The sequence below is a fragment of the Hordeum vulgare genome, chromosome 7H (assembly GCF_904849725.1).
Source record: "Hordeum vulgare subsp. vulgare chromosome 7H, MorexV3_pseudomolecules_assembly, whole genome shotgun sequence".
NCBI lineage: Eukaryota > Viridiplantae > Streptophyta > Magnoliopsida > Poales > Poaceae > Hordeum > Hordeum vulgare.
In genome coordinates this window covers 604,127,620-604,140,079 of record NC_058524.1, presented here as the reverse complement: position 1 = coordinate 604,140,079, position 12,460 = coordinate 604,127,620, and the positions used below count along the sequence as shown (strand labels likewise).

Sequence of the window (12,460 nt, the reverse complement as noted above, 5' to 3'; positions counted from 1 at the left end):
TCATGCAACCTCAAACGTCCTCACACACCTTTGTTCTTTTCTTTGCCTACCAAAGGCCTGTTTGTCGTATCTTGCAATAAAAACGATGCTGCAAACCACGTCGGGAATGACGATGGTAACTTACACAAGTTTTTGCAACATCAGCTATGTCGCACAAAACAATTGCTACAAAATCTCTGTTGCAAAAAAAATTGCGACAAGAACTTTGTTGCAAACAATATCTTGCAACACAACCGATGTTGCAAAAAACATTATGCAACACAACCTATGTTATAAAAAAATCTACAAGTGTTTCCGCAACACAATCTTTGTTGCAGAAAATATTCTATAACAAATTGTATTGCAAAAAATCTACGGACGTTTTCGCAGCATGCTCTCTGTTGCAAAAAAAATTGCAACATAATCTGTGTTGCAAAAGATCCGTCAGCCACTTTTTAATCCGTTAGCCGGACGCGTAGCAGCGTGCTTGTTTATGCAACTGCAACGTTGTTTCAAGATTTTATGTGGTGGGCGGAGGCGACCGAGTTGATGATCGAATGGAGCACGCGCGTATATCGGATGGCTAATCGGGTGGCGGATGATTACTATAAATTCACCGACGGATGCCTAGCAGTCCCCTTATTTGAATTTTAAGAGAATCCAGGTCTAGTGATGCCCGACAAGACAAGGTATAAGGTAGCAGCTGCTGCTGAGAGGGGCCATGCCCACTATATATGCTCAGCCTGCGTGCTGCGCGTCCATTCCAATCCAGCTGCGGGGCAGCGATTTTGGCATGAGCCCCTTGATGTGTCATACACTCATTCATCCATACCTGAAGTATTTTCTTCTAGTGGTTCATTACTTTCAACAATAACGTATCCTGTATTTATTTTCTACTATGCTTGTACGTGGGACATTTCTGCAATACTTCGACCAAACACTCTTCTAAAGAAACTGAAATAATCTTTACTCGAGACACCAAATTAACATTGAAAATCAGTCGGAAAAAAAAGGCGTCGTAATTGAAACTCGAAAAATTCGCACGCAGGGAATGACAACTTCAGGTACCAAAGTTTGAAGTATACAAGACAACAGCCAGCGTTTTACAAACTCCTGTTACATCGATTCCCCTCGCCAAAGTTTTCCAACAGAAGGGCTTTTCAGCCCGGTTCGTTCCGTTGCCTAATTATAACTTACACATCTCATATATGTATATATGTAACGCTATTGTTTTCAGGAGGACACCCTCCAGCTCGAAATAATGAAAGAAACCTGTAACTATTTCTTCCTGTCCTCATGCATCAGCAGAACACCTGCTAGTTCACGTAAAAAAACACCTCAAATGTCAGGTTTCGAGAGGGGAAGGAATTCATTGAAAGAAGATATAAAACTTGCAGTAACTCCAAACATATCAGCGAGTGCAACAGATCCGGATGTGCCTGTGGCGAATGAGATTTTACCTTTAAAATATCTCGCTATCGTCCATTCACTAAGAAGACCTGACAGCTTGTCTGACAACGGAAGATTTTAGAACAGCTGGAGTGTGATCTTGAGCCTAGTCTGCTTCCACTTTGGAAGCTTGGCAAAAGCCTCCATTGTCATCCCGAATTTCTCCCTGAACTCCGCCGAAGACAGGTACACCTGCAATTTGCCGGTGTAGCCGTGTTAGACAGTCAGGTATGGAGGAGGCTTAGATGATATTAGCGTCATGAGATCAGTAGGATACCTCACGCCTGCCTTGATCAATATCTGTGACAGGATCGGTGGAAGATGTCCTCAGGCGATCATACGGGTACTCGGGAAGCCCTTCCACGTCTTCCGGCTGACCCTCCTTCGCATCTTCCAGTTTCGCTGGAGCTACAGTCTTCCCATCCTCCGCAGCAGGGGTGTTCTCCTTGGCATTTGCCTCTGGTTTGCTTGCTTCAGGTTGGTGCTTCTTTACAGCAGGACGAGCTTTGGACATCGAAAGTACATAGCAGGTAAGAGAACTATGTTTGCAAGGTAGTCCCTCCGTCCCAAAATAACTGTCTCAAGCCTAGTACAAAGTTGAGACACTTATTTTGGGACGGAGGGAGTAGTAAAATATATTCCTTGCCAAGAATGCTAGCACATACCTTTCCTTGACTTCGGTATCAGATTTGGTCTCGGCTGCTCAAACAAAGCAGAGATTGCAGCGATTGAATCAGCCCTTTGGGGTGGCTTCACAGGTTCAGGGGATGTCCTTGGAGTCGTCCTTGGAGACGGCTTTGTAGCGACAGGTGGAGTTGACAGATTTCGGGCATTTGGGTTCTCAAAGTTGGCAGCCAATGCAGTGAATGATGGTGATCTTCCTCTAACTCTTGCACGGTCAGGACTGGAAGACGTAGTTTTCCTCTGAGATTTATCAGGTACAATGCATCTTCCAGTGTGTGATGATGTTGTCGGTCTTCTTTTAGGTTTCTGCCAATTACATAACCAAAATTTAAGCTTTATAAGAAGGAATGCATATGCCACCTGCTAATGCTATTTTCTCATCTAAACGTTCATACACGATACAGAGTGTGCAAAAGGAAATCAAAAGCTACAGAAGTCGTACATCTCTTATTTGTTTTACTCCATTCTTCACTATAGACAGCCTCCTTTCAAATGAGTTACCATGCATCTGAATCATTTAGAAAACAAAACACATGAGGTTAGCTTCTGATGTTTACAAGATAGAAAAAAAATATGAACTCACAAGGACAAAATGCTTACAGCTGATTTTGCAGAGTCCCAAGTGAAGAAGAACCTTGTGAAAAATTGGGGCTCGCTTCCTTCAGTAATAACATAAAGTGGTGTTTCTTTTGACAAGTTTTCCATTAGAATATCAAGTTCAAGAAAATTCTGGCAGAAAAGGAAGCTTCGTGAATCCAGCATAAACTAAAACAAGAAATCCGCTTTCTATATACACTGAGGAAGCATGATATTATCACAAACCTCTCCAATGCTCAAAGCGTGTGCTCGGATATTCGTGTCCACATGTTGTCCAACCCATATAAAGACACATGAATGACAGTCCAAAATATATATGTCCTCTGTCATCATATCATCTTGCGTAAAATTGAATATCTCTCTAGCCTGCAACATCAGTAGACCAGCATTAATTTCTCATCATGTCGTCTTCTCTTCATAATAATACATATAGACTTTAGAATTTCTCACCTTAAGCACGCCTTCGTTACCCCAATGTATGCCACAGAATATATTAATTCAAAAGGAGAAAACGGGTAAGTACAGTCTGTAGTGAACGATAAACGTCTAAGAGAAATGAATGGATACAAGAAATCTTATGAACTCATTTTACCTTTTGAAAAGGTACAAGAGAACAAATGAGAGTCACTTTCTTGATCTCTCACAATCTTCTCTCTTGGGTACTCACACTTGCTTCCAAGTAACTTCCAGAATTGATGAGATTCTGATCCTTCCTTGAGCAATCTTGACTGGAGATTTGGCTGTGGATGAGTAAAATGGAAAGGGTCGGTGTTATGATATAGATAGATGAGCGCAATCATAAATGAAGGTAAAGTACATACATAAAGTATCGCAAAAGCATTTATTGATGTGATACATAAGCTTGCCCGATATAACTATAAACTTGAAGCAGATATGTCAAGCGGTGAATACTGAATACTGACTGCAATAACTATGTGAACTTTATGACATGTTGCAGAATTGTCGTGTACAGCAAGTGGATGTGTTACTGCTAAGAGAAATTATGGTATAGAAGATGTGCTCTAATTATAACCTTGTCACAAAACTTCAGCCAAAAAAATAATCCCTCCCAGAAAGTTTAGCTAAATCTGGCCCTTCCGGTCAGTGCCAGCAACCCTACCATTACGGTAGCACTACGCACCGGTGTGGCCAACAACCTTGTTGACCTGGCTACGTGGATAAATTCAGTGCCACCAAGCACGGCACTGACCTACACATCATTACCTGGTGCTGGCCCTCTGCGGCATGTAAACGCCCCACATGGCCACTCATGCACCCTTCAGCGGCCACAATAGGGGCACTGCCTTTCTCTCTCCCAACTGGACCAAGTGGTTTCCCCACCAAAAAATTGAAATTGAATGTCCGTTGAGCATTAGTGTACATGTAAACTAGTGCTCAAGAAACATTTCACTACAAACCAATAACCAATAGCAATGCCAGTGTCAACTATGCACATATTTTGAAACATTGCATGGTTTAGGTTTGAACATGAGGAAATCGATGAAAAAAATAGGTCAGTCCAGTGCAAATTCGAGATGGTGGTTTCAGGAGGGAGAGAGAGGTGTTGCTCATATTCTTTGTACCGAGGGTGCCGGCTGTGCCGACAAAGTATTGGGTGAAAACTAAGTTTGGCTAGAAACCGGTGAAAACCAAGTGAAAAGCATCATTCAAATGTTTCAAAACTTTAGAACAAATACATTGCCCAGTTCTTTTGGCCAATTCTTCCATAATCTTGAGAATCGAACCTCCCTAGATTCTCCCACAATCTTGAACCCATAATTTTTTGGACAATCCCTACAGTGTGTTGGAGAGGTGCATTCCACAAGCATGTAAGCTTTCAGTTTCAAATTCAATTTCACTTGGGAGCTACGAAAAAAATAGTTCAACAACCAAAGAAGTGACACATGTGAGAATGGGAAATTACTGAAATCGATGCTGATTGTGTTTCAAAGCTCACGAGTGAAATTAAATTTGATTTTGAATTTTATGATGTTTGTGAAACATATTATACTGTATTTTTGAAAAAAAAATGAAAAATTAGAACGATACTTTTCAATTGATTTTCACATGTTGCCACCAGCGAGGATGGGCACCTCATCATCACCATTGACCACAGTGCTAAGTAGTGCTAGGGTTGTGCTGCCTCAAAGCCAGTGTGGCTAGCACTGACCAAAAGGGTTAGATCTGGCTAAAGTTTTGGGAAGGGATTATTTTTGGCTGAAGTGTCGTGGCAAGATCAGAATTGTCAATTTTCACCAAAGAAACAAGGAAATACAAATCATCTCCACAACATGGTAAAGATTCTTGTAGTGACTAATTGTGCATAATATTATTTTTAAAATGAAAACTAGATAAGATTGGGAAATAGAAACACATATAGATAAATTATATATCATATTAAGTCAATCAGGGTGATGTGGAAGCATAGCAGCTCATTTGGATGATCAAACACATTTGCACGACATGATCGTAGTCATACCTTGAGCACATCTAGCTGCCTCTCAGCAAGCCCGTGGTCCATTGAGGAGCTTAGGTTCCCAACCCAAGTAAAGAGCGTGTCTCTATCGTGTAGTATGTAACAATAGGAAGAGTTCAGCGATGCTGCTGCCTGGTAAAAAGTACAATATCAAACTTACAACATGTAGCACAAACAAGAGCTAGATAAAGTGGCCATAACATCATGAGCACAATGCCATGTCGAGTGAAGATAGATAGAAACCGAATGTACCGTGTCAACTTGAATCGCTTGCATGTTTTCCGGTCCTGAACCTTGAACCCGGAAAAGTGCAACCCCGTTGTCCGAATATGTATCATCCTCAGTGCCATTTTCTGATACATATTTTTTGTATCCAGTGCTAGCACCACCCTGCATTATTGAATTTTTTTTCACAATGTAAGGGTGCATATATTGTCAGAGTAAAATGAATGATACATTTGGCAGTGAAGCTTAGCAGAATGTGTTAGTAAAAGACTGACCTTAAATATAACCAAGTTCTGAAATATAGTAAAGAACTCCATGGTCTCCTTTCCTTCATAAAGGCGGACCTGTGATAATCAAAGTTTTTTTAGGTTGAAATAATCAAGCAAGATTTTACGAATCTTTCAGCCGCAGACAAAGTTGATTTATTTTACCAGAACTGCCTGGAATTTTAGTGAATCGACCATCGTATGAGCATGGCAAGAGGCTGCACTCCTGTCCTCCTGTCCTCACAAAAAATACATGATTAGGTAATTATTCTCCAGCTTGGGAGCTTTGAAGTATGTCTAGAGATGCGGCCCACTCATATTCTAATTAATACAAAGTTGTTCTCCATAAGAGAAAAGGAATGCTCGATATATTCACACTTACCACAACACAAAGGCATCTTTAGATATACTCCCTCCGTCCAGAAATACTTGTCCTAAAAATGTATAAAATAGATGTATCTATAACTAAAATAAGTTTAGATACATCTACTTTTAGGACAAATATTTCCGGACGGAGGGAGTAGTCTATAGTACATGTTAGTACATCATGAAGAAAAATATAACCAAATTGTAAAATAAGGCAGTGATTGCTGTCATGAATCTCAGAGAGAAACAAATCTGGGAGGCAAGAGAAATTGCAGTTTACTAACTCCCAATAACTATTAACCATTAACCAGTAATCTTGTTTCAAAAACTTACAACTCAAAAGATAGAACATGTTAAATAATTACCTCAATACTCTTCTGGCCAAACCAAGTACCGATAAGATAATTCTCCCCATCATCACTACGGTAGCTATATTGGAAGATATAGCAATCACCACTGTAGAACTTGCATTGTTCATAGAATGAAAGGGAAGTCTTTTCACGGTCATCTACACGCCAAACCTGTAAGACAAATGTTTTCTCACAACAGTTCAGCAAGTGTTTCTTACCACAGTTCAACAAGCAAGAATGAAACAGCTATAACGGCGAAGTATGTGATTGGTGTTGTTGCAAATGTTTAGCAAGAAAGGAAATTGAACTGACCTGTAAGTGTCCTGTGCAGTCAATGTGTGCTTGAGACTCTTCCTTCAAAGGAGCAGCTTTTGGCACACCCCTTACATTAAATCCTTGGCGCTTCAGAAGGGCTACAAAAGGAAATTTAGGTATCAATAAGTTTTAACAGTGATAGGGAAAGTAAATAAAATATATATAATCCATGACTAACAACAAAAAGTAATCCATGATGTCGATGCTAACCTGCAATTTTTCCTCTGCTTTCATCTGACACAACCGTCTCAACTTTCTTGGGCCATTTATTGAACTTTGACCGGAATACAACCGTCTCGAATCCTTCCATGAGACGAATAATGTGAGATCTTGGTCGATTTCCTTCACGCAGTAATTCCTACAGAAGTGAGAGTACAAGCACCATCATGGAAAAGTGAATACTGGCCACTGCAAAAATAAAATTACTAATCTAGGCCTAACCAACGCTTTAGGTGGCCATATTTCCATAAGCAATTATATGGTTCATCACCATAGTAATGCTATGTCTAACTTATTATCTCTGTGATCCACCTGACATAGGAATTTTTTTTTCTATGAACCAGAATCTCTCAATCATATATGGCACACCATTAATCTAAACTGCTAAATTATTACCAACCATGAAAATTATTCAGCCCAGAGAGCAGAAACTATAAGATGTTACCTCAGCGGCTAATCCTGCTCGTTTCCTAGCTTCAAGTACTGTTTCTCTACCCATCCAGACATAAAGTTCAGATCCACAGTCCAGAAGGTAGCACTTTGTTGAATCTAGCAGCGCTCTTGTTAGATTTTCACAATCCATGGGAAATGTTTGGCCCTCATTTACACTGAAAATATGAAGGAAAACAATATTATGAGAAGGGAAAAACAGATGCGCAACTTAACCATAGATATAGAAGAGAGTGCATTTACTCTTGAAATAATAGCAATGCCCTATGATATGTTTCCTGTAATATATTACCAGAGAAGTAATGAAGGGAAAGAAGTATCTTCTTCATTGAGCTCAGAACATGTCGTTTTTGGCAGAGGAGCAAATCCACCAAAGAGACCCCAAAACTCACCAGCATCAGCGTCTGCCATCAACTTTCCATCATCTGTCGAAAGAGTACATTATAATTCTGGAAAAGAAGGACTTTGTTCAATTTAAACCTTTTGCTCAAACATGAACTTACCAACCACAGCCACATCACACTTTCCTTCATGGTTGGCGTCTTTGAGGTATTGCACGACCTCAAGGGCTTTAGCCCTCTCTTGAATACTCGAATTTGATCCATTAAATTGGAATATCTTTGACTTAGTATCCAGAATAAGTATGTTGTCATGGTTCAGTGATGACCGTGCAAAAGGAACCTGTTACGGGGAAGAGCAACGAGGCATGTTTGTTTGGTAGCTACCACAAAAAATTGCAGTGACAAAATCCATGTAGAATTTTTTTTTACAGGGGGCGCAGAAAAAATATTCACCTCTTTGACATGGACCGTGTGTTTTCCTTTGCTGACAAATAATCGTACGACATGCTCCTGCTCATTGACTACAGCCTGACTAAAACCAGATGCAGCTTGACCTTCCTCTGGTATGATGCAAGGTTTAAAGTATGAAAGAAATTTTTCAGTCTCGTTTCCTTGCAGTTCACGGTATTGTACAGCAAGTCCACCAAGAGCAGCATCCAGTTCCACAGCCTTGATCGCAGCTATACCAGCTTCATCCTATTTATTAATTGAACTAAAACAAGTAAGTTCGCTATTTCATAAACAAGGGTATCTGCAACTAGCTAGGATGAGATTTTGAAATGATATAACAAACCTGACTGGTATCTTTCCCAAGCCAATAATGAATCTCTTGACGAAAAGAACCATTTTTGAGGGCGGACGTCTGTTCCAATTATGAAGTAATTATTAATCTCAATTCAAGCAACTGCATTCTCACTAGTATTACAAACATAATAGAGGTGGCATATCTCCAGTATGCTGACGATATCATCATCATCATTATTACATCACATAAACAAGATATGAAACAATCAAATATGTTAGAAAATAATAACTCCATCCAGTAGAAGATGGCTTCATTATGGTAGGAAAGGAGGCATGATAAATCATTATTTAGTGAGGTTGCATCAAATACAATTTTAGGAATGAAATTAGTTGCACTGTTGACCAACATATAGAGCTCTAGACAAATTTCCCTTACAGAATCAATCACAGAACTTAGGCACATCTACACAATTTAGGAAGGGTAGAGTACCTTTAATATTACGTAAGAATCTCCTGTTGAGAATTTACCATGTGATTCCCTGGGAACAGGAACAGCCTGCAACTTTTCGATTCGCCATATCTCCAGTCCACTAAGGGTTGTTAAGGATGACTATCCACGGATAAGTCAACAAATATTATGCAAAGCAATGTAATATTATACCAATTGCAGCATCATGCTCGCTAGTGTATTGACTAAATGTGATATTTTCTCAAGACTTTCATCGTACTACAAAACTCCAATTGAATACACATCATTAATTTAAAACAGCAGTGCATGATGGTAACGAGAAATAATAGCATATGACATTTCTAGGATATATACCAACATAGCTAGGGAAAACAAGTGAAAATTATTATGTAAGTAGGCAACGAGATTAGCAATTGAAGGATACTCCTTTTGTCCTGCTCCTTTGAAGACAGGATCCACCTCCCTCATTGAGATCACCATAGTACCCCTAGATTTTGACTAGACTCGAATGGCCTTTCCTTCGAAAGAGAAGAGAAGGCGTGCGCTGCAGGCAGAAAATTCATAAGCAGAAGTTCCATATGCAACGGTGAAAGCTTTAAAAAAATAATCTTGAACAAGAATATTCACAAACAGTACAAATTAAATTACTTTTCACATACATATTTAGCTAGCAAAAACCCAAAAGCATGAAATGCTTCCTACTCAAACAGCCCACTGCTAGCAGGACGATATGAAAACCTTGAGAGGTTGCCCATAACAGGGGCAGCACAGCAGTACACAAGGCTTATTTCGATACAGTCAAAGGTTTGGCAATTACTAAACAGATCCAATGTGAAGCATCTCCGAGTAAGCAGCAGGAGTTGCTCATATCGAATTTAGTGCAACACAAACTTAATTATGATTTGTGATGACCGGCTAAATTAACTCGTGTTAAGATTTTGCAATCACTAGCTAATTTACCAAACTTGAGACAATAAAGACAGGATGTGGACACATCTCTGGTATGTAATAAACGCTGCTTCCAGTCCGAATCCGACGCACCCGCCTGTGGAAACGATTATGCAGGAATCCGACACACCCGCCTGTGGAAACGAATATGCAGGCATGCACTCCTGGACTGCGTATATGGACGTGTTTGAGACTCCAGTGGCTAGCTGTCAAGACATCCGCGCGCGCCTAAACAAATTGAAGTGCTAGGTTCTGGATATCCTCATGAGGAATCCTGAAGCTCCACGACAGAGACCGAACTTGATCACGAAGCCGGAACAAACTTCCTACACCAGCATTTAGCTGGTCAGTAAACAGAAGAGTTTAGAAAAATGGTGGTGTATGCCCGGCCGGTTGATTGTTACATGGTGATCCATTGTGATTGTTTTTCGGCTGTCAACCTGTGGAGCAGCAAGGGCACGGAGCAGCGCGAGGGTTGAGGCCGAGCAGCGGCGGTGTCAGTGGGAGGCCGCGAGGAGCAGTGGATAGCGCAGAAGTTCCCGTCCATTTCCCGTGAGTGCCGCCCGGATCTGGGCTGCCGGAGCGTGCCACGGGGGCCGCCGTGATTCGGGCGTGCGCATGGGCAGGCGCCGAGGCTAGCTGCTCGGGAGCCAGCCATGCGCGGCGAGGAGGGGAATGTCAGCGGCGGCGCAATGGGCGACGGCGAGTTGGCGGCGAGGAGAAGAAGGAGATCGATTTTTTTTTTTTATATATATATATGATTTTGCCTCGGATGGCCACAGATCCGGCCCAAATACGATAAAGTAGGACTTTTTGTTTTTTATCCGGCCCAAATACGATAAAGTACGAGTCAGGACAGGACCGAGCCAGTCAGCGAGCTCATATGCAGACAAAAAAAAAAGAGAGACAAGAGACAAAAATGGACCTCGTCCAGCCACTTGAGATTGAGAGAGACAAAGTTGCCGCTGCTGCGTACTGCACTGTACACAGATCCGATCCAACTCACTGAAGAGGGAAACAAAACAAGGCAGACTCCTACGAGCAAGAGAAACGCCGGCTCCGCCGCGCAGATCACGGCGGCCGGGGCACGGGAAGAGAAGCGAAGCGGAAACCGAAACCCCAAGTAAAAGTTCGACAGACGGCCGGTCGAAGCGGCGGCCGGCGGCCCAGATCGGATCCCCGGCAACGGGCGTCAAGTCGCGGACGCGGCTGGGCGGACGAATCTCTCTCTCTCTCTCTCTCTCTCTCTCTCTCGCCCACGGCCGGCCCCGTTCCCGTCCAAGTAAGAGATGGATGGTTAGCTAGCGAGGAGACAGCAGAACACGGGGAGGGTTCGGTCCGTATACCTTGGGGTCAGGGTCGAATAGCGGTCGCGGCCGGCCGTCTGCCGGTTGCTGGCGCGCGCCGTCTGCCGGCTGGACGCGGGTTTGCCTTGGCGGCTGATCCGTCCGTGCCGTGCGCCGGCTGCTCGGGTAGACGTACGGGAGGCGAGCCGACGGAGGTGGAGGAGGAGGGATGGGGCCGGGAGCGGCCGGACGAGAACGACGAAGAGGACGAGCCGGGACGCGAGGTGCAGGGTGGAGGCTGGCTGCGGGTGGCGGAATTCTGCCGGGGGGTCGGCGCTACATATATACATCCCCCATCGGGACAAGAGGACGAGGGTGCCGCTGCGCCGTTACCCTGTCCTCCTGGCCCTAGATGACAGATCCGACAGTCTGGGAAGCGCCAGCGCCGGCAGGAAAGGGGGGCTAGGGTTGAAACGGCCAAAACTAGGCAGGTGGTTCAAGGTTTGAAAACGGGGGAGGGCGGGGCGGTGTATTAATTTGGTCCAAAATTTCCCCCCTTTTTTTTTCGTTGGCAAAATAATTCTTGTATATATCACTCTAAATCTAGGGACTACAATCATGTCTAGTAACGTCTTGGACGTCCTCAAGGGCAAATTCACGCCACACGGTCGTTCGCTCGACGCTGCGATCTGCCAGAGGTTGCCATGAAATTACCTGCACAAATTGTTGTACGTACGAAGGAGCCATGAGTGACGATACAAGAACTAGGTTTCCTTGGCGAAGGAGAAATTAATCTCTCTAATTGGAAAAGCATATTTCGATTCGTTGATCTAGCTAAGCGCTCTTCACCATTGAAACAACCTCCAAGCAATAATCGGTTTGAAGGTTCGCTGGTAAGCTACTCCATTTCATGGCCAAAGAAAGCTCCTCCATGATAGCAGGGATTTCGTAATACAGAGCCTCTCATTGCATGAGAATGATGAATTTGGTCAGAAATTTGAAGGTTCCAATTCACCGAATATTCAAAAATGCTATTATATTTAGCTGCTGAGTTCCACCTGCTTGCTATGAAGAAACGTGAAATTTATGCCACTCTTGTCCAAACAAAAATTCTGAAACACATTGTTGGTGTTGTTCTACTCTTGTAAAGAAGGATCGAGCATTTTTACGTACCATCCATGTTATGCTTAGTGTCGGTGTAAAATTGTGATGGTTTGTTATTTAACCGCAGTACTCAGCTATTCGTTATGCGGCTAGTTAGTTTTGCTGCGAAAAGAAATTAATTTTTTCATGACC

The 12,460-nt window shown here is 42.5% G+C and overlaps 1 protein-coding gene across 1 annotated transcript; it reads right to left on the bottom strand.

Annotated features, from left to right (window-relative positions):
- Nucleotides 1-1,044: 1,044 nt before the first annotated feature.
- Nucleotides 1,045-11,483, bottom strand: LOC123410231 (villin-3-like). Its single transcript, XM_045103140.1, has 24 exons — nucleotides 11,225-11,483; nucleotides 9,355-9,474; nucleotides 8,952-9,051; nucleotides 8,511-8,579; nucleotides 8,171-8,413; nucleotides 7,880-8,057; nucleotides 7,669-7,801; nucleotides 7,372-7,534; nucleotides 6,918-7,065; nucleotides 6,705-6,805; nucleotides 6,408-6,563; nucleotides 5,842-5,910; nucleotides 5,686-5,754; nucleotides 5,438-5,575; nucleotides 5,189-5,317; nucleotides 3,302-3,449; nucleotides 3,160-3,170; nucleotides 2,935-3,075; nucleotides 2,713-2,841; nucleotides 2,555-2,620; nucleotides 2,094-2,418; nucleotides 1,706-1,932; nucleotides 1,440-1,620; nucleotides 1,045-1,292 (listed from the first exon to the last, which is right to left on the bottom strand). Exons 2-23 carry the CDS (start codon nucleotides 9,408-9,410, stop codon nucleotides 1,507-1,509), a joined length of 2,913 nt encoding a protein of 970 aa, XP_044959075.1. The 5' UTR covers nucleotides 9,411-9,474; nucleotides 11,225-11,483; the 3' UTR covers nucleotides 1,045-1,292; nucleotides 1,440-1,506.
- Nucleotides 11,484-12,460: the final 977 nt, after the last annotated feature.

Bases quoted from the DNA above. Each gene is read 5' to 3' on its own strand.
- LOC123410231 (XM_045103140.1), bottom strand. From the start codon at position 9,410: ATGGTGATCTCAATGAGGGAGGTGGATCCTGTCTTCAAAGGAGCAGGA. The intron at 7,535-7,668 runs GTAATATATTAC...TCATATTTTCAG, and splicing joins TTCCCTTCATTACTTCTCTG to TGTAAATGAGGGCCAAACAT. The intron at 5,576-5,685 runs GTCAGTCTTTTA...TCAATAATGCAG, and splicing joins AGAACTTGGTTATATTTAAG to GGTGGTGCTAGCACTGGATA.